The sequence below is a fragment of the Amblyraja radiata genome, chromosome 3 (genome assembly GCF_010909765.2).
Source record: "Amblyraja radiata isolate CabotCenter1 chromosome 3, sAmbRad1.1.pri, whole genome shotgun sequence".
Taxonomy (NCBI): Eukaryota; Metazoa; Chordata; class Chondrichthyes; order Rajiformes; family Rajidae; genus Amblyraja; species Amblyraja radiata.
The window spans coordinates 70854793-70881304 of NC_045958.1; the positions used below are offsets into that span (position 1 = coordinate 70854793).

The window sequence follows — 26512 nt, forward strand, 5'->3', positions numbered from 1 at the left end:
ATATTTTAGTGGAAGTGCTAGGTGATGTTGTACCGGATTTCGGTTTACATGGAACAGGTTGAATGAAGTCAAGAGTTTTTATTGCCATATGTCCGGAAACCGAACAGTGAAATTATTGAAGAAGCACAACAGACATGTAAACACAGTACTTTGTAAAACCCATAATAAACAACAAAATAAGTTGAGTATATATATATATGTTTATATATACACACACTGAACTTTAATAGTCTGGTGGTTGTAGGGAGTTCTTACGTGCTTGCGTTTAATCGAATTGCAGATATATCAATATGTTGACATAATTACTACTACTGTTATTACTAATTATATTTATTGTTCTGTTGCTGGAGTTTACAATGAGCTCAAGGGTGAGATCTTAGTCATAAAGCAGTTGCTAGCTGTTTGGATTATTTTCCAATCATCTGTTCCCATGGCGTAGAGTACACAATCGCGTCAGATTCGGGAGACGGGGCGCCCAATCATAGAAACTCGTCCCTGTGTGGGCCGCGCATTTTATGTTTTTGAATGACGGCGATAAGGATGGCGGCTGTTAGAAGGCAGCTATTTCACCGCACTCTGTAAAACGGCCAGTCTTGCCAAAAGTGCAATTTTTGCCACCATCCATGCGAGGAACTGAGGCTCGGCGATGCCAGCAAAGAGTGGACGCGATACTTCTTCGCGGATTACGGTAAAGGGGTTGGTCACTGTGCCCTGGTTTACCTGAATGTTTGGTCTGCTGCTTCGGGGTGGGGAGTTGAGAGAGAGAGAGAGAGAGAGTCACACACACACACAGGCTCTGCAAGATCAGCCAGCGCTGTACTGATAACGAACTGTTTGTAGCACCCACTTCCAGCACCGTGTTGTGAATGAATTAATCCAAAAGTGTCTGCAAGAACGACAGACTTCAGCATTGACTGCACTTTTCAGAGCCAATCTTTGCCAGCTGAACCTTGTCCTCGACCAAGCGAGGCAGCCTCGACCTGTCACTCCTGGAGTAGGAAGTAACCGCTTTAACTGTGTTGCCATCAGATAGATACACGCTGGTGGGACTCAGTCTACAACCTCACCATTGGTTCAACAATGTTTGATTTGACGCGTTGCAATCTATAATCATTCCGTCTGGAACCAGCAACCAGTCATCTGGCGAGGATGGAGGAACGTGTTCAGCCAGAATTAAAGGAGCTGGAGATTAAGATGGGACGCAAGATTCCTGAGAGCCTGTTGCGATCACTGAGGGAAGAGCCGCCAGGCCGCCACACAGGCGACAAGGTAGCTCTCTCTGCCTCGGGCACACTCAACAACTGCAGCACGCTGGAGAGGTTGGAAACCAAGATTCAGATACTGAAACTGGAGATGGTAAGTGAGAGATACAACGCGTGTGGGGTTACTGACATTACGCCCGGCGAATGGTCGCTTGTGTAAACCGGAGCGCACACACTTCGCACGTACTCGCACAAGACTACCGGCTGGAGAGTGGAGTTGACCAAAACATGGAAGCGAAATACTAAAAGTGTATGGCGAGGAACCCGAACCTGGCTACATTTTCTTCATGTAAATATGAAGGAGAGAGCACATTACTTGAAATAATTTATTTGAATGTATGTCCTTGCTCAAGAGAAAACAGGACTGGGTGTGTATTTGTAATTTGGGCAGTAAAGATCTGTGCACCTTTTTTTCCTAAGGAGCTTGATTGTTTTTATTGATTTGATTTTGTTTTTATTGCGACCATCTGACGTATTCTGCAAAATATTGCATTTGTCTGCAGTTCTTTACTAATGTGAGAGAATATCTCTTTTTGGAAAAATTTAAACACCTGATCATCCTCAATCAAAACTAAACAGTTCAAAAAAATGTTCTGTTAAGGTAAGGGACTTTGCTAATGTAAAATGGAACACATTTACAACTTCAGTATCCAAATTAGCATCATGCATTCCCGGATCAGATGCACAAACCAAATCTTAAGAATGTGCCTTAATCCAAACTTCAGGATGGATACTTATTGCGTCCTTATTTTTCCGTATTAATCCTTAGATCAGTAGGGATTCTACTGGAATGGTGGAGGAGGCTCAAATGAGTCATTTGCCATATCGCTTCTGTTTCTTCTGATCTTTTCTGTATGTTGTTTGAATTTACATCATCACATTTAGTCAGAGGGTGGTGAATCTGTGGAAATAATTGCCACAGAAGGCTGTGGAGGTCAAGTCAATTTATATTTTTAAGGCAGGATAGATAGTACGGGTTTAGTACGGGTGTCAGGAGTTATGGGGGAAAGGCAGGAGAAAGGGGTTAAGAGGGAAAGTTGGATCAGCCATGATTGAATGGTGGTGTAGATTCGATGGGCCAAATGGCCTAATTCTGTTCCTATTATTATGAACTTATGAAATCCAACTATCACCAGTCTGGCTAGATTTTAACTGAGAACCCACAGAACAGGGAACACATTCAATACTCAGTGTCCGTTGTGATCTTATCCTTGGAACTTCTGAAAGTGCATCAAAAAAAATATATTGGCAGCAGTCACTATAGTTTGGCAGACAAAGAGTTGTGTTTCAATAATATCTTAATTCATGCCTATGGTCTGGCATGAACTGTGATCAAGATTATGCTGCAGTTCTTGTATCAATGCAGGGACAGTTCCAGGTGTATGTTGATGGAAAAGTGGCATTATGGTGTGTGAGCTGAGTTCCTGAATGCACTAAATTGATTGATGCGTCCGTTAAGTAGTCCTGCCCTTATTTGAGTTCACATGGATGCAGAATAATCATAGTCATAAAGTTTTACAGCACTGAAACAGGCCTTTCAGCCCAACATGTCCAGGCTGACCAAGGTGACCCATCTACGATAGTCCCACCTGCCGCATTTGGTCATATTCCTTTAAACTTTTCCTATACTTTTTAAATGTCCAGACCAAAGGAAAGATGCACTTAAAAAAAGAGTGACCTTTTGTGCCTGCAATGGACAGGAAAATAGAACTAATGACAAGATCAAAAGAACCATAATCTTACTCAACAGCAGAAGAGGTTTGAAGGGCTGAGCAGTCTAGTCTTGCTCCAATTTGTTTTGTTTTTGAATAAATCTGCATATTAACTGCAGGCTGCAAAATATCACACAATTACTCAATGAAATATTTAATTTGTTTGTTATGTATATCTCATAGGTCTATCTATTATTTAAATAAAGGCTCCATGTTGTGGTTGATAAATAATCATGTTATCAGTGCAATAATAACACATAGTAAACAAGACTAGTATGAATTGAAGCAAACTCCTCTTGATAACTTGAAATAAGTTTTCAATCTGGCTTGGTCAGATATTAAAACCCTTCATGAACCCAATAAGGTCATGGCCATTCTGAACACAGTTCTGACCCAAATGCACATAATGTGTTCAAGGACTGTGTCTCCCACTCTTACATTAACACACTCTGGGATTATAACAATCTCAAACATGCTATTCACATGTGGTGATACTAAGCAAATTGTTCTGACCTGGGTGAAATAGTAGGGTGGGCACAATTTGACCAAGCTCACCCTGATCATTCCATGAGAATGGACAGATAACCCACCCAAACTCAAACTTACACTGAGGTCCAGCCAAGCTTGAGTTGGGTTGTTAGCTTCCACTGCAAACTATATGTACTGTATGTCTGTCAGTTACAGCTAATGCTGAGGACGTGGAGATGCAGCAGGACCACTAGAATGAAATGCATGCTGGTGCAATCAAACAAGGCTGGAATTATGACAAAGGCTTTCGAGCACCTATAATGTAAAAATAGCTCCAGCACAATACAATGTCCAACAACAAAATGTCAACCACCCCACGGTGATCTCTGACACGCTGAGTTCTTCTAGCAGTTTGACCTTTTACGCCAGCACCCCTGCATAATAATGATTTTTTTCTTGGGTAAATCTCGGAAATTGAACTTTACAGAAGTATTGAAGGATAAGCAATTAGATCCAAATAAAGTACAGAATGGAGAGTCTCAGTTGCTAACTTGCATCATCAGCTTCTGCATAGAAACACTTTGCAAATGAGTTAAATTTGCCATTGGGCAACTTAGTCGAGGTGTTGTATTAAAGAAGGCAAATCTGAATATCAAGCCTGAGTAAGATAAATGCGTAAGTGAAAAGAAGTACAGGAGGAGTTTAATGAAGACCAACAATGTCAAATTTAGAGAAACAGGAAATACTTGTATTGTGTACTTAGTACTGAAATAACTAAGAATGAAGTTGAAAGGTCCATGTTTACTTCCAATATATTCATAACATGAAGGAGGCCTGTTAACCCTCTCAGCCTGGACTTCGTTCAGATATTTACTCCTTTTTTGCAATGAATGACTGAATGTGTCAATGGTAATCAGATGATAATAACAGCTCAGTTTTCTCATGTTGATGTGGAGATCTCAACAGAAAATGTGAGACGGTAAAGAAATGTCTTGAACCCAATAGAAATTGTGAGACCATCAGATGTGTTAAAGAAGTCAGTAGCCACGGATGGTTACAAAGGTGAATGCCAGGGTTTTAGCCTCAAAGATGCTGTGCCAGAAGACTAATAAACCTTTGAGGTTGACAAATACAGCTCTAAATCCGTAACTTACCAATGGCACCATATGTCATCCACACTATCAGTCCATGACATTCCTTTCAGTCTCGGCACTCATAGCACATGGAACTGCACAAGAACAGAAAGTGGAGATGCACAAGCTAATCACACTACTGAGGTTGTGAGCAGGGGCAGAACTGGATTCAGTGAGCATGATGATATCTTTTTTCTTGCTCGCATACAATTCCTTCATCATCCCACAACCTCAATAGCTCAAAACCTAGTGAAGGTGTGAACATGTACTTCATACTATCGACCCTCCCTTCATTGCAAACTGGCCTTTAATTATAAGCTGGGTCTGTTTTCCCTGCAGTGAAGGAATATCAGGGATGACCTTTTTGAGGTTTATAAAGTCATGAGGGACTTAGATAGGGGTATTCACTGTCTTTTTTCCCATCGTAGGGAAGTCAAAAACTAGAGGACATGAGTTTAGGGTGAGAGGGGGAAGATTTAAAGAGGATCTGAGGTGTACTTTGTTCATATAAAGGGTAGTGAGTATATAGTCTGAGCTGCCAGAGGAAGTTTTGAAGCAGGTGCAATTACATTTGAATACGTACATGGAGAGGAAAGGTTTAGAAGGATATAGGCCAAATGCGGGCAAATGAGGCATCTTAGTTGACCTGAACGAGTTGTGCTGTTTCATGCTGAATGACCCTGCGATTCAATTAGTCTATGGAGTAATACCAAGAATGCAATGAATTTAAAGATACTTTTAACTAGAAATTGGTTTTCATCCATTCTATACTAAATGGTCTCTGAGCCTTATCCAAACACCATATCAGGTGTGATCTAACAAATTAGAACAACTGTTCATTTTAAGAAATTGCTCTTGTGGTGTCATCCCATTTATAGAGTTGGAAGCTGTCCACTTTCTTTACAGGTGGCAGCTGCTTTCTGAACCCACAGCTGCCCTCTCTTTACATGCCACCCGCTGGGAATTGGGTCAGCACTGTAAAACAACTCTGTGGGGCTGCCTTGGTGATGAGGGACATTTAGAAGTATTGCTATTGATTTATTATTGTCCGAAGACTGGTCTTGACCTGAAGCGTCACCTACCCATGTTCTCCAGAGATGTTGCCTGACCCGCTGGGTTCCTCCAGCACTTTGTGTCCTTTAGTGTATCTGCAGTTACAGTGCCCTCCATAATGTTTGGGACAAAGGCCCATCATTTATTTATTTGCCTCTGTACTCCACAATTTGAGATTTGTAATAGAAAAAATCACATGTGGTTAAAGTGCAAATTGTCAGATTTTAATAAAAGGCCATTTTTATACATTCTGGTTTCACCATGTACAAATTGCAGTAGGGTTTATACATAGCCTCCCCCCCCAATTCAGGGCACCATAATTTTTGGGACACATGGCTTCACGGGTATTTGTAATTGCACAGTTGTGTTTAATTGCCTCCTTAATGCAGGTACAAGAGAGCTTTCAGCACCTAGTCTTTCCTCCAGTCTTTCCATCACCTTTGGAAACTTTTATTGCTGTTTAACAACATGAGGACCAAAGTTGTGCTAATGAAAGTCAAATAAGCCATTATGAGACTGAGAAACAAGAATAAAACTGTTAGAGACATCACCCAAACCTTAGGCTTACTAAAATCAACTGTTTGGAACATAATTAAGAAGAAAGAGAGCACTGGTGAGCTTACTAATCACAAAGGGACTGGCAAGTCAAGGAAGACCTCCACAACTGATGACAGTAGAATTCTCTCTATAATAAAGAAAAATCCCCAAACACCTGTCCGACAGATCAGAAACACTCTTCAGGAGTCAGGTGTGGATTTGTCAATGACCACTGTCCGCAGAAGACTTCATGAACAGAAATACAGAGGTTCCACTCCAAGATGCAAACCACTGGTTAGCCGCAAAAATAGGATGGCCGGGTTACAGTTTGCCAAGAAGTACTTAAAAGAGCAACCACAGTTCTGGAAAAAGATCTTGTGGACAGATGAGACGAAGATTAACTTATATTAGAGTGATGGCAAGAGCAAAGTATGGAGGAGAGAAGGAACTGCCCAAGATCCAAAGCATACCACCTCATCTGTGAAACACGGTGGTGGGGGTGTTATGGCCTGGGCATGTTTGGCTGCTAAAGGAACTGGCTCACTTATCTTCTTTGATGATACCAACTGCTGATGGGAGTAGCATAATGAATTCTGAAGTGTATAGACACATCCTATCTGCTCAAAATGTTCAAACAAATGCCTCAAAACTCATTGGCCGGCGGTTCATTCTACAGCATGACAATGATCCCAAACATCCTGCTAAAGCAACAAAGGAGTTTTTCAAAGCTAAAAAATAGTAAATTCTTGTGTAGCCAAGTTAATCACCCGATCTGAACCCAATTAAGCATGCCATTTATATGCCGAAGTGCAAGCTGCAATACAGGCCTGACAGAGCATCACTGGAGAAGACACCCAACAGCTGGTGATGTCCATAAATCACAGACTTCAAGCAGTCATTGCATGCAAAGGATAAAATAAACTAAACATGACTACTTTCATTTACATGACATTGCTGTGTCCCAAACATTATGGTGCCCTGAAATGGGGGGGGGGGGGGGGGTTAATAAAATGGCCTTTATTAAAATCTGACAATATGCACTTTAACCACATGTGATTTTTTTCTATTATAAATCTCAAATGGTGGAGTGCAGAGACAAATAAATAAATGATGGGTCTTTGTCCTTATGTGTCATTATGGAGGGCACTGTATGTGCTTTCAAGCTTTAGTATCTTCTGCCCAACAGGAGAGGGACGAATGAATGACTGCAGTGTGAATGGTCCACAATTATGTTGGATGCTTTCCTGATGCAGTGTGTAAGTGTAGATGAGAAGCGGAGGCTAGCATGTATAATAGACTGGTTTGTGTCCACTAGTGGCCTTGAGCAGACCAATGACCAAATCTAATTGTGAAGCATCCTAATAGGACGGGCAGGGGGGTGATGTGCCTCCCACATGTTATGGAGCAGCCCTAAGGACCCCTATGCAACATTCAGGGCCTACCATCAGCATTCATTAGAGCCACAGATTGCGGCATCTTGTTCAAGCTGAAATCTTTATAAGCACTTTATAGGGCAGCACAGTGGCACAGCGGTAGAGTTGCTGCCTTACAGAGGCAGAGTGCCAGAGACTCAGGTCTGATCCAGACTACTGGTGCTATCTGTATGGAGTTTGTACGTTCTCCCTGTGGCCATGTGTATTTTCCCCGGGTCCTCTGGTTTCTTCCCATACTCCAAAGACACAGGTTTGTAGGTTAATTGGCTTCTGTAAGTTGTAAATTGCCCCTAGTGTGCAGGATAATGCTAGTGTACAGGGTGATACCTGGTCAGTGCATAGTTGTACATTGTAACTCTGAAGACTATAGTCTAATGTCATTCTCTGCATGTAAAAGGGTACCACATTAAAATCATTTTGGAAAACCAGAGAAAGTTAAGAAGATATTCCAAAAGGGGCGATTTAATGCACCTGAATTGAAGAGGTACAAAGTATGTAATGGTTTGCTCCATTTTCCATCCGGAGTTAGAAAAGCACAGTTTGCTCATTGATGTTGTCCGCACATGCCAATTTCATGATGAATTGAATTGAATTGAATTGAATCCTTTATTTGTCATTCAGACCTTTCGGTCTGAACGAAATGTTGTTGCCTGCAGCCATACATGTAATAATAAACAACACACAATAAACACAAATTAACATCCACCACAGTGAGTTCACCAAGCACCTCCTCACTGTGATGGAGGCAAAAGTCTTAGAGTTACTGTCTCTTCCCTCCTCTTCTCCCTCTGCGCTGAGGCGATACCCCACCGGGCGATGGCAAGTCAGTCCCGCGGTTCAAGCTCCGCGGCCCGGGGGTGGTCGAAGCTGCCGCCCTCCAGTCCAGCGGACGCAGCTGTTGCCACGGGAGCTCCGGAAAACAGGCTCTTTACCGGGCACAATGTAGTGTTTTTATTATAATGCACAAATTACAATATAAATGTAAACATTTTTTCTGCTCCAAATTCTCGATGTTTGTCCCTTAATTCAGCCAATAATCCAGACACTGGCACTGTAAAGCATAAGGCAACAGTGAAACACTATTAGCAGGCAGGGGTAGTAGTGCAAGTGCCAGATCCCTGAAGAGTGAAGTGTCACACAGCTATAAGGAAAGCATTGAGGGTGATGATGAGACGGATCACAAATGGAATCTCACTGGTCTGCATTTTGAGATGCTTTGGGGAAACCTGCCAAGAATGCAATCAATGCCAAATAGCACAAAGCTTGGCGTCCATTCTATTCAGATTCCATCTGCCGGCCAATATAATTGACACACTTGTAGACTCAGGCATGATGCATCAAATTGCAATTGAGGTCAATTTACAGTGGCAAATGAATCTAATAACCCACATTTCATTTGAATGAAGGAGGAAACCCACATGGTCACAGGGAGATCATGAAAACTCCACACAAACAACATCCAAGGTTGAACATCCAACATTCGATTGAACCCAGATCTCTGGCATTCTGAGGCAGTGGTTCTATTAGCACTGTTATAGCATTACAACAGGGTGGAAGATTTCAACCTTCACATGGTCCGCCCTGTTTGGACGAATGTAATCAACCCGACATGAACAATCAAATAAGATCAAATAGTACAAGTTGTCCTACAACTTTAGGCTGTGCACGCCATACGCAAGAAGAAGAAGAGAAGCATTACAACTACAGAGAAAGTGCAAAGAAATAAAAGTACAAAGGCTGCAATGAGGCATGTTTGGAGATTGGGACCACACACACTTAGTTTATGAGAGAATCATTCAGTGATCTGATGACAGTAGGCAAGAGGTGGTTCCTAAATCTGGTAGGTACACGCTTTAAAGCTTTTGTACATGTGGTCTTTGATTATGATAGCTGCTTTGCTGAGGCTGCATGAAGTAGTGTAGATTAAATTGTTGGGTGGGAGATAGACACAAAAAGCTGGAGTAACTCAGCGGGACAGGCAGCATCTCTGGAGAGAATGGGTGACGTTTTGGGTCCAGACCCTTCTTCAGACCCTGTTGGGTGGAAGACTGGTTTGTGTGATGGACTGGGCTACATACACAACTCTGCAATTTTTGGGGTTCTTGGGCAGACCTGTTGTAAAATCAAGTTGTGAGCATCCCGATGGGATGTATTCCATGGCGCAATCTAGAAGTTGGTAAGAATCATTGGAGACATGCCAAACTTCCTTCGCCTTCCAAGCAAGTAAATACATTGATGAACTTTCTTGGTAGTAACTTCAATGTGGTAACTTCAATGTAATTGTTGGTGATATTTATGCTTAGTAACTTGAACATATTTACTATTTCCACTTTGGCACCATTGATGCTGACTAGAGCTTTGTACACTATCTCGTTTCCTGAAGGGAATAACAAGCTGCTTCATTTTGCTGACATTGAGGAAGAGGTTGTTGTCATCATACCATGTTATTAAGCACTTTCCCTTTTACTTTTTCCTGTTAACAGCTCATCATGGTTTGAGATGTGGCCCACTGCAATAGTGTCATCTGCAAACTTGAAAAGAATGTGAAGCAGAATTTGGCCACACAGTCATGAGTGTAGAGGGAATATGCTAAGGGACTGGGAATGCTTCCTTGTAGAGCTCCACTATTGAGAATTATCCTGGAGGATGTTTTGTCACCAAGCCTCACTGATTGTGATCTATGGGTTTGAAATTGTGGATCCAGTGGCGGAGATGGGTGCTAACTCCTTGGTCCAGAAGTTTGGAGATGGATTTGTTTAGGATTGTGGTGTTGAAGGCTGACCTATAGTCAATAAATAGGAGTCTGTCATAAGTGCCCTTGTTATCCAGATGCTCCAGTGAGAGTGTAGGAGATGGCGTCTGTCTTGGTCCTATTGCAATGGTAAGCAAATTGCATGGGATCAACATCATCTAGGTGGCTGGAATTAATATGCACCATGACCAACCTCTTGAAGCATTTCCTGATGGTGGATGTCAGAGACATTAAGGACGATAATCATTAAGGCATGTTAATTTACTATTCTTTGGCACTGGGATGATAATGATCTTCTTAAAGCAATTGGGAACTTCAGAATGGAGTAGGGAGAAGTAAATGATGTGTGTGAATTCTCCTGCCATTAGATCCTCTTTGGGTTCTGGGTCATGGCCAGTAACTCCATCAGGGCAAGTTCCTTTCTGTGGGTTCACTCTAAGGAAGGCCAATCTTACATCTGCAACAGTGATAATGGGTACATGAATCCACCAACCTACCATTCATCTTTGGGGAGAAATGTGTTGTTTCCAGTGAAACTGCCCACCTTTACTGCAGCCCGTTTAGTATGCAACCCTTGCCATATTCGATGAATATCTATGTGGATATGCTGGATCCATAGTTTGCTACAGAATTTCCTCTTGGCATCCTTGATGACTTTGTGACCATTGTACATACATTTCTTGTACCGCTCACTCTCATTTGATTTGAACACCACAGGCTTGGACCTCATACGGGAATAGATCTCACTATTCATCCATGGTTTCCAGTTGTGGAACACAGGGATTGACTTTGTTAGCATGTCTTTCTGAAACACATTTAAAGATTAAGCTTATGATGGCAGTGGCACACTCACTTAGATTGGTCACAGAGTCCTTTAAGGGATGCAGTAGGTACGGCATGAGGCAGCGGTGGAACTGTAGATACTGTGCCCTGCAGCCTGGATCATGAGTTGCAAAGGTTTTGCCCTGAGCCAAGTTTAATGATGTCCTCTTGCAGCTAAATGGGGTGCAAGGAAATGGATTCTATTGTTGCGGCCCATAGAGGAATCACCAGCATAGACCGAACAAGAGGGGAAGTTTGCTGAGAGAGTTAAAGGGTGTAAATTAAAATGGAACATCTCTGGATTGTTCCTGGAGCCACAACCATGAAATTGGCACAGGGACAAACAGATAAGTATTAGACATTTGGCTGGAATGGTGTGGGAGGTAGGAGTTTTGATTCATGAAGACTGGTACCAGGGAAAGAAAGGGAGTTCTAATGGACCAGCTTCTAATTAAATTGTGTTGGGATTGGTGATGTAAAAAGGCAGGAGAGCAGGCTTAAAGTTAATTGAGAGGTGGTGGGAGGAGTTTTGACAGGGTAAACACAAGGATTAGGTTTCTCTGATGTCTAGAACAAGGAGTCATAGTCTCAAAATAAAGGGCCAACCATTTATGGCAGAAATAAGACATTTATTTTCTCAGAATATAATAAATGTTTTGGAATTCTCTGTTCAATAGGCCATTGCAGGGTCACTTGCTGAGAATGTTCAAAACATGGGACAACAGATTTTTGGAGGATATGTGAATAAAGGAATGTGTAGTCAGTGCAGGAACGTGGCGTTGAGATGATATGTCAGTCATGATTTATTGAACGAGGCAGGAGGGGGCCAGAAGGTCTACTCCTGCCAGTATCTCTTACATTATGAGTAAGGAAAAGATAAATACAAAGTAAATTGTCAGGGTGCATGATAGAGCAGCAGTGTGAGAATGAATATGTGGAGGGAAGGACTTGACAATGCTTATGAGGCATTGCACATAGAGCTATTCTGCGGAATCGAATTTAGGAGCAAAGAGGTCCTTCTGCAGTTGTACAGAGCCCTAGTAAGACCACACCTGGAGTATTGAGTGCAGTTTTGTTCCCCTAATTTGAGGAAGAACATTCTTGCTATTGAGGGAGTGCAGCGTAGGTTTACAAGGTTAATTCCCGGGATGGCGGGACTGTCATATGCTGAGGGAATGGAGCAGCTGGGCTTGTACACTCTGGAGTTTAGAAGGACGAGAGGGGATCTCATTGTAACATATAAGATTGTTAAGGGCTTGGACACGCTGGAGGCAGGAAACATGTTCCTGATGTTGGGGGAGTCCAGAACCAGGGGCCGCAGTTTAAGAATAAGGAGTAAGCCATTTACAACGGAGACGAGGAAACACTTTTTCTCACAGAGAGTGGTGAGTCTGTGGAATTCTCTGCCTCAGAGGGCGGTGGAGGCAGGTTCTCTGGATGGTTTCAAGAGAGAGCTAGATAGGGCTCTTACAAATAGCGGAGTCAGGGGATATGGGGAAAAGTCAGGAACGGGGTACTGATTGGGGATGATCAGCCATGATCACATTGAATGGCGGTGCTTGCTCGAAGGGCCAAATGGCTTACTGCTGCACCTATTGTCTATTGTCTATTATGGTGACCTGAAATGGGGGGACTACGTATAAACACTGCTGTAATTTCTACATGGTGAAACCAAGATGTATTAAATAAAAAGGCTGTTATTAAAATCTGACAATGTGCACTTTTACAAGTGATTTTTCTATTACAAATCTCAAATTGTGGAGTCCAGAGGCAAATGAATATATGATGGGTCTTTGATCCAAACATTATGGAGGGCACTGTAGGGCCATTGCTGTATTCTCTATGCAGATGGGCTGTTGGAGTCATAGCCCCAACTTGTCCATGCCGGCTAAGATGCCCCAGCTAAGCTAGTCCCATTTGCCGCAGTTGGTCCTTATCCCTCTAAACTTCATACCTCATAAACTCAACATTCTCAGTTAGCTGCTGCTTCCAATTGGGTCTCACGCTTTCCTTCAAGAGAGAAAGGAAAATGCATCAGTGAGGATTATGGAATGTATTTAGGTTAGGTGATTGTCATGGTTGAGTAATAGACAGCTTACATGAGCTATGAAGTTTGGGGTGTGAGGCATGTTGTGTGGTATAGGAAATGAATGTTAGCAATACACCTGTATTGATGGAGGTTGTTGACAGGTGAGCTATGGGGGTGCTGCGCCATTGAGCAGTGTATTGGTTGTATGGCTGAAAGTACTCTCACTGACCTAAAACAAATGTTTGAAATTGTCATTTTTGCAACCCTGCTTGGCTTCAGACCTTATACTGTAAACCTTATAAACCCTCTCCTTCACAGTGCCTGAGCATCATGCACCTTAGTTTAGTTTTAATTTCGATTAGTTTGTTGTCACGTGTACCGAGGTACAGTGAAAAGCTTCTGTTGCACCCTAACAAGTCAGTGGAAAGACAATACATGATGACAATCGATCCATTCATAATGTACTGACGTTATAAAGGAATAATGTTTAGTGCAAGATAAAGCCAGTAAAGTCCAATCAAAGATAGTCCATAGGTCACCAATGAGGTAGATAGTAGTTCAGGACTGCTCTCTAGTTGTGGTAGGATAATTCAATTGCCTGGGAGATATCATGGTGATTTACAGATAGATTATACGCTTTCCTCTTTCCTCCTACCCCAGGTCAATGAACTCCAGGTCAACAGTATGAAAACATATAATTATTTATTTATCGTGCTTATTTGATCCAACCACCTTTGTCATCATCACATTTAAGAGCACAATTCCCAAAGCCAGACTCAACGTCCCCTTTAAGAAATGCATCAGCTTTAAGCAGTATAGCTTCAATCAGTGCCGACCTGCGAACCAGTTTTGCAGCATGGTTAACTGCAGCTGTACTGAATAATCGTGTTTATGAGCAGAAATGCAAATTTTGCATTCTCACGGCATAGGGTAATTTGGTCTCTCATTACTCTACACAACTGTTTGTTAGAAAATAATTTCACTGTGTGTTTGCCATATGTGACAATGAAAGCACCATTGAATCATTTGCTATAAATCTGGTGCTTCTGGTGCCAGTAATATTCAACTGGCAATATGGTATGTGTGTGTGTAAATATATGAGTGTGTGCTTTTTGTGTGTATAAATATTTGTATGTGTGTATTTGCTTCTGTGTATATGTGCAAGTTTGTGTGTGATGGTCTTGTTCCCTGATTAAGTGGATATTGAAGTAATGTTCTCATTGATCTGGAGATACAAGCCATTCTTGGATTATGGAACAGGTTCCTTTTTTGCAGACATCCATAATTTGATTTTGTCCATGTCAGAAAATACAAAAAACTCACTTGGTTTGGTAACCACACCTCCACAGAATTGCAATGAGTGGCATCAAAAGCACAAAGGGCTGATACAAAAGAGATCTCCTGTTTGTAGGAATGAATATTTGTACATTGGACTTCTAACTTTAAGATGTTTGTCACAAGCATTGTGGACCGAAGGGCCTATTCTTATGCTGTGCTGTTCTATGTACATTCTATGGGGTGTCCACAAGTCGGGCGTGTACATCTTTACCATAAATACCAGGAAGCTTGACACTTCAATCTCTCAGTTTCTTATGTGATGAACCTATTGAGAGCATCTGGAACAAGGAATCTACTCCATCAAGCGCATACATTTTACATGATCCTTATAATCTACCATATCATGAACATCACCATTTCATCAATGGAAAGTTCAGGAAAAAAACACAATTCCAAAACAATCATCTGTAATCATAAGAAAGCTGGGAATTTGATATTAGCAGACTCTTATACCCTGCTCTAAGTAGAGTAGCATCTGTTCTGTCTTAGTGATAAAGCATAGAGTGGTACAGTATGGGAACAGCCTCTTCTGCCCATGTGTCTATGCTGATCATTATGTCCATCTATTCTAATCCCACTTGCCTGCATTAATTTTATATCCTTCCATGTCCTGCGCATTCAAGTACCTGTCTCAATGCCTCGTAAATGTTGTCAATGTTCCTGCCTTCACAATCCCCTCTGACTGCTCATTCCAAATATCATCTAATGTGTAGTTAGCTATCTCTGACATCTGTACAATAACCTCTCCTCAGCCCTGGGTCAAGATAAAACATGAGATCCTAATTTATGAAAGTCAGAAGCTACAGATTATGAAAATCTGACACCACAATGGAAAATGCTCAAACAATCAACACGTCCTGCAGCCCTTACGTGGACAGAGAAACAGAGTTAACATTTCAAGTCTAAGCCTTATCAACAAAACTGGAAAGGAGAAAATAATTAGTATTTCTTTAAAGCATCTAAAGTTTGTTTTAAATTGGCTAGCAAAGGGAAGCATATTGTTTGAAATAAATCCATGTAACACCAAATTGCGATATCCCAGTATTGTAGCAATTCCCCGGAAGCTGCTTACTGAGAGCAGGTGACATCAGTAAATATGCCACAGAAGCCATAAGACTTTATCCCTTGGAGCACATGTGGCTTAGGGATGATCTTAGAGTGATGTATAAAATCGTGAGGGGAATTGATAGGGGAGATGAATCAAGAACCAGAGAACATAAGTTTAAGGTGAGAGGGGAAGGAGATGATAGGAACCTGAGGAGCAACTTTTCCACACAGAGGTGGTGGGTATATGGAATGAGCTGCCAGAGGAGGTGGTTGAGGCAGGTGCCATAACAACATTTAAAAAGACACGGAAAATGAAGGTTTGGAGGGATATAGACAAAATGCACGCAAATAGGAGTAGCTTAGATGAGGCATCTTGGTTGGCATGGACGAATTATGCTGAAGGGCCTGTTTCCGTGCTGTAGGACTCTATGACTCCATGTGTTTTAACATTTTATGTGAGACACAGGAGCACTCATAAAGACATTGAAGAAGTCAACACAAAAGTCTGAAGAAGGGTCTTGTCCCGAAACGCCACATTCCTTCTCTCCAGAGATGCTACCTGTCCTGTTGAGTTACTCCAGCATTTTGTGTCTATCTTCACAACATACAAGCACTCTATTTTATGCCTAACTGGAAAGGCTCTCTTGACACAAATTGCTGCTAAAAGGATAGCATATTTAATGATGGTTTCCCTGGCAGCACCAGACCATCTCAAAGGATGCAGTAACATGACAAGTCTTGTTAATGCTAATGCTACCAGGTTCACGATTTACTAGTGCCATTTCATGCTCTTTCCTTTACCTTCCCCCTTGAATAACCTCCGGTACCTCTGTTACCTCCACATGGTCATTCTTAATGCATGAGCTGATATGCTGCATTACTGCAGATTGAATTTCCTGCTTACACAATAACCAACTACATGCATTTCTGTGGATAGCTTGTTTGCAAATTGATGGGTGTTTTCCTTCTTAGGACTAATTCCCCAAATAGTGCCCTGGTTCAGGACAGTCTTTACACATGCTCGATATTGAGCTTTGATTCTTTTAATAGAACTTCAACATGGGAATTATTCTTTTAACTGCAATTGTGGTGGAAGAATTGTCACAAGAATGGTGGAACTTAACAGGTAGGCTGCTTTAAGTTATCCACAGATGTCTTCTTGTGCAGGAACAATTAGGGGACATTTATACTCACCCATAACCAGTAAGTTCACTTGTGCTGTGAAAATGTTAATAATCTCAAACCTGAAACCCACTCACCACTGTTTTAGCAAAGTCCCACTAATGATGAGGCTTGCAAGAGTTGAGAGGCTCAGTTAAATCTTTTAGAACATAGAACTGTACAGTACAGGAACAGGCCCTTCAGCCCACAATGTTTGTGCCAAACAGGATGCCTATTTAAACTGATTTTATCTGCCTGCACATGATCAATATCCGTATACTCCCTGCACTCCTAAGTGCATATCTAAAAAGCTTTTTAAATGCCACTATGGTATCTGCCTCCACCACTCCAACTGGCAGTGTGTTGCAGGCACTCATTACACTGAGTAAAAAAAACTTGCTCTGCACATTGCCATTAAACTTTCCCCCTCTCACCTTATAGCTACTGTATGCCCTCTAGTGTTGGGCATTTCCACCCTGACTAAAAGGTTCTAATTATCTACCATATCTATGCCTCTCATAATTTTATATACTTCTATCAAATCTCCCCTCAATATTCCAGAGAAAACAATTCAAGTCTATTCAATCTCTCCCTTTAGATGAACCCCTCTAATCCAGGCAGCTTTCTGGTAAACCTCCTCTGCACCATTTCCAAAGCTTCCATATCATTCCTGTAATCGGGCAACCAGAACTGCATGCAATACACCAAATGTGGCCAAACCAAAGTTATATAGATTTGCATCATGACTTCCTGACTCTTATATTCAATGCCCCTAGTAATAAAGGCAAGTGGATTTAAGAGAGAGTTAGATAGAGCTCTAGGGGCTATGGAATCAAGGGATATGGAGAGAAGGCAGGCACGGGTTATTGATTGGGGACGATCAGCCATGATCACAATGAATGGCGGTGCTGGTTCGAAGGGCTGAATGGCCTCCTCCTGCAACTATTTTCTATGTTTCTAAGTATACCATATGTCTCCTTTACCATCCTATCCACTTCTGCTGCCACCTTTAGTGAGCTATGAACTTGAGCTCCAGAATCTCTCTGCACTTCAATGCTGTTAAGGGTCTTGCTTTTAACTGTATACTCTATCCTTGCATTCAATTTAAACAAATATATATGAAGAAGGGTCTTGACTCAAAACGTCACCCATTCCTTCTCTCCAGAGATGTTGCCTGTCCCACTGAGTTACTGCAGCTTTTTGTGTCTATCAAAAGATAGATTGTTGTTTAACATTGAGTAAATTGTATATATATATATGTATTATTTGTATTGCATTTTGGGAGTCGAATGCATGTAGCTCCAAAATGGGAGGTAAAATGTAATTTTACTGAAGCATTCTGCTTCAAATTTTATCTATTTTCCAGGTTTCATAGAAAGATTAAACGAGAACTTACCGTTTGAAGTTTGATCTATATTTTATGAGAAGTTGGAGTGAGAGACTACGTGAAGAACCCGCCAGCCCGCATGCACGTCAATCTTCAAAGCAACTGTATGAAACTACAGACCACTTGCACCAAATTAAACTATGGAAAGATTAATAACCCTTGATTTACCGAATGATCTTTATGAGATTCAGGGTTGGGAGCGGATGGCACGTAGTCTCTCACTCCAACTTCTCATAAAATAAAGATCAAACTTCAAACGGTAAGTTCTCGTTTAATTTTTCTATTTTATTTCGAAGTCTCGTGACGAGACTACGTGAAGCCTTCGAAGCTCTGTGGTTTCATTCAGTAAACCAATCTGTATGTGAACACACTACACAGATAAACCATAAATGGTTGAAAGAAAATACATAGGCCATTCAAACATGATGCTAACTTTAAATACATGTATATCGCCCTTAACAGAACCAGTCCCATTACATCGGGGTTAAACAAGTGTCTCAATTAACACAGCCCTGAATTCCTTCTGCAAATTGTCCAGACCTGTTAATCGGTTTATTATTATACTTCCGAAACGTGCATTCATCTGACCATCCTGCTGTTGCAAGAATGTGATCAAGAGGAACCTCCATTCTATTTGCTGCTGCCGTGGCTGCAGCCCTGGTAGAGTGAGACTTGAAAATATCAGTATTCACTCCCGCTTCCAACAGTGTACACTTTATCAATCTTGAAATAGTCTGCACCGACACTCTCTTGTGTGGCTTTTTATAACTTATGAAGAAAGCTTTTTCCTCATCTCGAAGGTTTTTAGTAACCTCAATGTAATTCTTCATATAAGTAACAACACACAATCTCCGATCCGGTGGGTATGCTGCCATATCTAACTTGTACCCCACCGCGCCTGCCCTGCTCTGCTTTATCAGATCATCCACATAAAATACCACTTTCTTGTCAGTTACAGCAGAGTTATCCAGACGGAGTTCGTGCAAAGACTGAGCTCTTTGCACTGAAATAAGTGCCATAAGCATCACTAATTTATGAGTGAGCTGTTCCAACGTCAGCGATGCAGCGGATGCCAGATTGCGAAGCAAAGTTAAAACTACTTTCACATTCCACACTTCATTATATCTAGGCCTTGTAGGGTTCATATTAAAGACACCTTTCATGAACGTTGACACCAATGGATGAGTGCCAATAGTTTGATGTCCCAGCCCAAGCACTAGGTACGATGATAAAGCACTGCAAGCAGTGTTAATTGCGCTATAACTAAGACGCTTATCAAAAAACAAAACTGAAAGATATTCCAAAACATCAGCTAATTCTGCCTTAAAGTAGTTCAGGTGTGAATCCTCACAAAACTTTTTCCATTGTTTTATGTATGTACAATACTGCCTTCTTGTGCCATCTCGCCAAGCTGCGATGATCACGTCAATTGGCCTGCTGGTTAGTCCTATTCGCTCGAAAGGTCTCCTTAAATCCTGCAAATTAATAAATCAATACGATCATGCATTGGGTACCCGAGTGACAGGCTGAAATAACAATTGTTCATGTCTGTGAGCAATCATAGGAGCTTCCTTCAGTAGTCCTTGCAACAATGGGAACCATTCTTGAACACTGCCTGAGTTAACATCCATTCTGTTCGTTCATTGAATTTTCTAGACCTGGTGTCTGCTTCTACAATGTATCTACCTGGCAGGTGCGTAGCTGACACCCATATTCTTCTATCTATACACCATGCCCAAATAGACTTTGCCAGTGTATCACATGATAGAGACCTGCAACCACCCATATGATTCACATACGTTACTGCTGTTGTGTTGTCCAGTTGTAGCCCGACATGCATATCATGGTAATTCCCACAATACGTTCTTAATGCATGGAATGCTGCTAACATTTCCAAATAGTCGATACCATACTTCTGGCCAAGTCGCAACTCTTCCTCATTCCACCTACCACCACAACTAGAGTTGGTGTCAGTTGCACCCCAATCTTGTCCACTTGCATCACTTTGTAATGTAATCATGGGTTTACTAGGTAGAATGACCCCTGAACACTCATGTGTGTGCTAAATCCACCACTGTAATTCTGATGTTGACTCTGTCGTCAACTTCATATATCTATCAAAATGCCCTTTATTCAATCTTAGAGCCCGAACCTTCTCACGATCAAGGTTTCTCTAATGCTTGGCCCCATATTGTGTGGCTGGGAGGGCAACTACCATCTTGCCTATCACCCTTGCAACCTGCCGTATAGTAGACTTCTCATTATTGAGTAAACCTGTGCATGCTTCTACAGTATTCTGTTTTTTATCAGTGGGTAGAGTCACAGATATGTCTGCAGAGTTAATGACAAACCCTAGATAGGCAATAGATTTTGTCGCATCCAGCCTGGACTTTTCTGGATGAATAACTAATCCTAAATTTTCTAGGAGTACCTTGGTAGCTGAAACAGCTAACTTTGTGACACATAATGTCTTCCTGACAATGAGCATGTCATCTATAAACCTCATGACAATATGCCATTCAGATCTGAGTAGGGCAAATACTGGCTTTAGAATCTTTGTAAATAGCCTAGGGGCTGAACTCAACCCATTCGGTAGAGCCTTAAATTGCCATTACTGGCCTTGCCAGATAAACTTCAGATATTTCCTGTGACTCTCATGTATAGGCACTGAATAGTATGCATCTTTGAGACCTATAGAGGACATAAAACAATCCCCTGTAATCAGCTGTTTTGCTGAATGAAAATCTTCTATCTTAAAGTGGTTATATTCCAAACAAGTGTTCAGACTAGCCAAATCAAGAATGATTCAGTATCCTCCACTTTTCTTCACCCTTGAGAAGATATTAGAAATATGCTCCTCTTTTTCATGAACAGACTGCTCAATCACACCCTTGTTCTTGTGTCCAAGATGGCGGCGCCTCGCAGCAGTGGCCACTGCAGTCCGTCTGTCTATTCTTTTTTTTTTTGTCCTGTTAGGTGTATGTTTTTGGTTTTATTTTAATTTTATTTTTAGCAGTGTATATGTGGGGAGGGGGGGGGGGCGGCGGGATGGGGGGGGACTCTTTTTAATCTCTTCCCTGCACGGGGAACTTGACCTTTTCCCTGTTGAGTCTCTGTTGTCATCGGGGCCTACCATCATGGAGCCGGCGGCCTCCAACTGGAATCGACCTGGGGCTCCAGTCGCAGATCCTGCGGACTCACCATCGTGGAGCTGGCCGACTGGAGCGCTGAGCGCTGTGGTGGCGTGCGGCTGTGACCCGACTTCGGAGCTTCGGAGGCTCTGGCTTCAGGCCTTGTGGACGGTAAGATCGGCAGGTCGCGGGTCCCTGGTGGGAGACCACTTTTTGGTGCTCTCGCAACGTCAACTTCCCCGCCCGAATCGAGGGGTTTAAATCGACCCAGAGCAGGGCCTAACATCGCCCGGTGTGGCTTAAATGGCCGCGGGACTTACCATCGCCCGCCGGGGGCTCTAACATCAAAAGCCTCGATCAGCTCGATGCAGCAGTTTGACTGCTTGAATGCGGGAGAAGATGAATAAAGAAATGAGAACAGGGAAGAGATAAGACTTTTGCCTTCCATCACAGTGAGGAGGTGTTTGGAGATTCACTGTGATGGATGTTTGTGTGGAATTGTGTCAATTGTGTGTTTTGTTTTTTTTGCTGTTTGCTGCAGGAACGTAATCTCATTTGAACGTTGTATGTTTAAATGACAATAAAGGGCATTCTATCTATCTAATACCTCTATCTCCACTTGGATAGCCATAGTTTCCTCCTTAGACCGTATATACGGGAGTCTTGGATTCTCTTGTCGCGGAGGAAATTTGTCAGCCAGAAACTCAATCTTGGAACCATTTATGATTTGTAAAATGAAAGGATCCAAGGTAATCTGTTCCCACCTGTTTATGAACAGCCTCAATCTACCTCCGACTTGAATATCATCAGCACATCTCATGCGACTGATGGAATAATATTCACCTATCTCAACGTCCTTAGGCGGTTGATCAATAGAGTCAGCTGACCCTAGATTTTGTTCTATCCCCTCCCTTTCGCTCCGGCATCGTGGCCTGCTGGGGAACGAAACTGAGTATGTGGAGTGTGCTTCCTCCATGGTGGGAGCTGTGAACCTGCGCATAAAAAAGGCCTCTGGCTTGGTCTTAATTGTGTAGGCCTGGTGCTCCAACCAGCCTCAAAGTAGCGATTCCTTCGCTAGCTATGTAGGGATGGTATGCATGCCGGTAGATGGGAATCTTACACACAAAGGGTGTCTTTACCACTCCCACAGCCGCCTTAAATCCCTCTTGCAAGTCTTTTACTTGCTTACTCAAGTCTTCTCCAAAGAGATGCTTTGCAGACTGCATATTACTAGCCTTGCACAAATGAGCATATTTAGGTTTGATCTCCGGTCTTATAGCATCTTTGCGAATGCAATTAAGCTCAAAATGTGTATTACATAGAAGTGCTAATGCGTCTTGCTGCAATTCCGACAGCTGAGTTCCATCCACCGACCTTGCAAAAGCCGTAATCCCTCTTGTGAGAAGTCTCTGAACTCGCTGTAGTTTTAAGTCTTTTGACCTAGTTTTGCCATTTAGATTATCCCAAATGGTGGCATTAACCTTCGGAACATCCAAAGTCTGGCAGTTATCAAGGCTAGCATACTTCCCAGCAGTGTCCTGCATGTTTTTCTCATTCAGCTGATGAGAAGTCAAGTAACCAATGCTTTTTGCCAGTTCTTCATCTAGTGGTTCTCCTATCCCCGAGGGGATGGCAAATTTTGTCACAAGAGCTCGTAGCTCCTTCTTTGGCTTGAACTGCAGCATATCACTTGTTCAAGTCCGATTTATTTGTCACGTGAACATACAGTGCAGTGAAATTAACTTGCCAGCAGTGGTACAATAAAAAAAGAACACACAATAAAAATTTAACACAAAATCCACCACAGCATTCATCACTGTGGTAGAAGGCACAAAGTTTGGTCAGTTTGGTCCATTTTCCCCCGTGGTCGGGACCACAACCCTCCGCAGTCGCCGCTGCGGGCGGCCAGATGTGCAGACAAGGTAAGTCCTGAATCGATGCTTCCCTACCGGAGACCGCGGCTTCAAGATGGTGTAGGCCGCAGGCCGGCGGTCAAAGATCTAAAGTCCCCGCCGCAGCCAGAAGCACGGCAGACCACAGGGCCGGTGGTCGGAGCTCCTCTCCAGGGATCCCCGGCGAGGGATCCCGCTCCGGATGGTAAGTCCCCGCCGCGCCCGCGGTTAGAAGTAGACCGTGGGCTGGCGGTCGGAGCTCTTCTCCTCCGGGGTCCCCAATAAGAGATCCCAGGTTTCAGGCATCGAGAAACATTAAAAACACACATTGAGACTTAAAAATAAAAAAATAAACGCAAAAAAAAGTGGAAAAAACTAACACACTGCTGGCAGGGCAGCCGGCTCGCAGCGCCCCCACCGACCGGGGATTCGAGTTCATTGTATAATTACCCACAGTCAGAGTCAATCATGTAATAATCCTCAACACTTCCCTCCTCTGAGCGGGAGATATTATAATGCAACCCTGAGCCAGGTATTGCTGCCGCAGACATCTGACTGGAACTACCTGTAACGGCCTCCTGTGTACGGAGCACATTCCCTTCCACCAGCCTCTCAATCAGGTTTTCTCATTTTGAGAGCCGACAGATGACATCCTCAATGGATGTTGAGGCAGTACCTTCCTGTCAGTATTATCCTTTTGAACATTTTTTGCCGTTTTGTTCTTGGCCTTCCCCGAACTCGGGGTTGCCAAACTGCTCCCTTTTGGAACTGAAGCGGAGGTTGCTGTGCAGGCTGCGCCTGCCAGCGTCTCCAAGATTGATACCGACGGCCACCGACCTCTCCCGTCGTCGCGGTTATTTGCCGCTGAATTATCAGCTGCACGTCTGCCCTTGGTTTTAGGCTTCTCCATCCTTGGGACCTAAATCAAAGTCAAAATCGACAGTTCCCGTGAAACGTACATTCCGGCTTTTAAAGCCGTATCGCAGGGAAATCCCGACGTCCATTCCCCATCCGAATCTCGCGCCATGCATCGACGTATTAACGCACATGCGGGCTGGCGGGTTCTTCACGTAGTCTCGTCACGAGACTTCGAAATAAAATTCTGGTTACCTCTGTTTGCCAGACCTCTGGTACCTTAAAGGGAACGTTCCTGGAGGAGATAAATACTTTTCCAGTTATTTTTAAGAACAAGGGAGATGGAGCAGTTCCCAAATAATCAGAATAGTACTTAATTTGCCAAGTATGTTTTACCAAGTCAGTCATACAAATAAAAAGCATCAGATCAGCCAAAACACATTTTAACATGAACATCCACCGCAATGACTCCTACACATTCCTCATTGTGATGGAAGACGAAATAACGTTCAAGCCTCTACCCTTTGTTCTCCCGCGGTCGGGGGCCTCGAGCCTTCCGTTGATGGGACGATCTTGACTTCCGTTGCCGGCGGCGTTTTGGCCCTCTGCGTCGAGGCGATCAGCTCCTGCATCAGGAGGATGTCAGTTCCCCCGCGCTGGACGATCGAACATCGCGTTGGGGCTGGTCGAACCTTCTGCGACATTGGAGCTCCTGACTCGGCCTCTCCCAAGACTGCGAGCTCTTGATGGTAAGTCCGCAGGCCCGCGGTGGGGCTCACGACAGTCTGAGGTGGCCTCCAGCTCCATCGATGGAAGGCCGCAGAGCGCCCAGAGAATGCGATGCGAAAATCAATCGCATCTCCGGCAAGGTAAGAACCTGAAACAAAGTTTATCCCTGCAAGACCTGATTGATCTGGTGAGTATATCTTAGAGTCATAGAGTGATACAGTGTGGAAACAGGCCAACATGTCCCAGTTACACTAGTCCCACCTGCCACATCCCACTGGTCCACATCCCTCCAAACCTGTCAACCTGGTTCTTTTACTGACCTAAGCAGCTGTTTTGGTCACTTCACTGGGTCCTAATTATAAAAGCATTTTTGTACCCCACATATTCATCAACAAAGGTGCCTCTTAACTAAATCTTAATAATCATATTCACTCTTCTCATAAGTATGAATTAAAGGCTGCAGAACTTCTCATGATAGAACTATTCAGGAAGTTGTACAAGGATTAAAGCCTTTAATCTTCCTTGTTTTCTTAACACTTTGCTACCACCCACACAGCTAGCCCCAACGGCTAAATTTTCCAACAGTCCTCTCTATAACTTGACGCATATTTTTAACCTCATATCAATATGAGTATGGCAATAAATTCACATCTGCATGAAAAACAAATGCATTTAAAATTGACCCGTGGATGAGTTAAAATAAAACCTCTATGATGTTGGATTCTTAAGCCAGTATACAATGGGAATGATACACATGTAAAAAGTAATCCTGTTTAAAAGCAACATTTATGCAATGCTTTGACTCATTCTACCAGGAAATTGTTATGCATGCAACAGCAGGACGCAACAGATAGTGAAGCACACAGTAACAATCTGTTTGGAATGAGTGGCCTTTACGAGGTTTAAGTGGGCAAAGTGAATAATTGCCAGCACCAAACACAGTAATAAATCGGAGGTTGCAATGATATCTGTGGGACTTTTTGGGTTTCCCCTTCCATTGTTGTAATGCTTTTTCTTAGTGGAGTGGCCTATTAAACAGCCCAGAAAAAAAAAACCGGAGGCAAATAAATGTGACTAAATGCCCAGAAACTGAGTTATGTCTTGGGTTCAGCTTTAGCAATTCAGACATCTTAAACCAGTTTCCCAAGCTATGATGTGATAGATTTTCATTGTGGTTAGAATCTTGACTAAAAAAATAACATACAGTGTTTGTTTAAGTGGAAAGCATTTACTCTGTCTTTGTTCCTTAGATAAACATAAAGCTGGATGATCCCAAAAATTGTTCATCCATCTTCATCCATCATCCATCTTTCATGTTATCTTGCTCATCTGTTACGCCCAATGCTCTGTGTTCCCAAGTTTTATTTTTAAACAAATTTCCCAAGGGTTGGTTAATTTTTGGGAGGAGTGATTTTCCAGATATTAAAACCAGTTTGAATTAGCAAACGGCATATACAACTTTGATGAACTCAATTTCAAGAAAGCAACATAGTTACATAGCCATTTTATTAAGATCATGACATTTTCATCTTCTCAACAATGTTTAAACTAATTGTTTCCTTGTTTGTAATATGGGAAGACGAAGAATATATTCACAAAACATAACTCAATGTCACTTTTCTATGACTTTATTTCCTGTTGCTTCAACATTTATGTTTATTCACTTTTTGCTCTGGGCATGCAGACACAGTGTTAAGTTACTGAAGTAGCAATCAGAGTTCTAGATCACTGATCCAGAACCAGGAATTTTATTCTCACCAGAGAAGCTGGA

General features: G+C 42.5%; 1 protein-coding gene across 1 annotated transcript in view; it reads left to right on the forward strand.

Moving 5' to 3' along the window:
* The first annotated feature begins 240 nt into the window (after window positions 1-240).
* Window positions 241-26512, forward strand: part of lurap1l (leucine rich adaptor protein 1 like) — a 39419-nt gene continuing 13147 nt past the window's right edge. Inside the window, exon 1 of the mRNA XM_033018001.1 lies at window positions 241-1356. Coding sequence (XP_032873892.1) covers window positions 1150-1356 — 207 coding nt within the window. The 5' untranslated portion in view covers window positions 241-1149. The remainder of the gene's footprint in view (window positions 1357-26512) is intronic.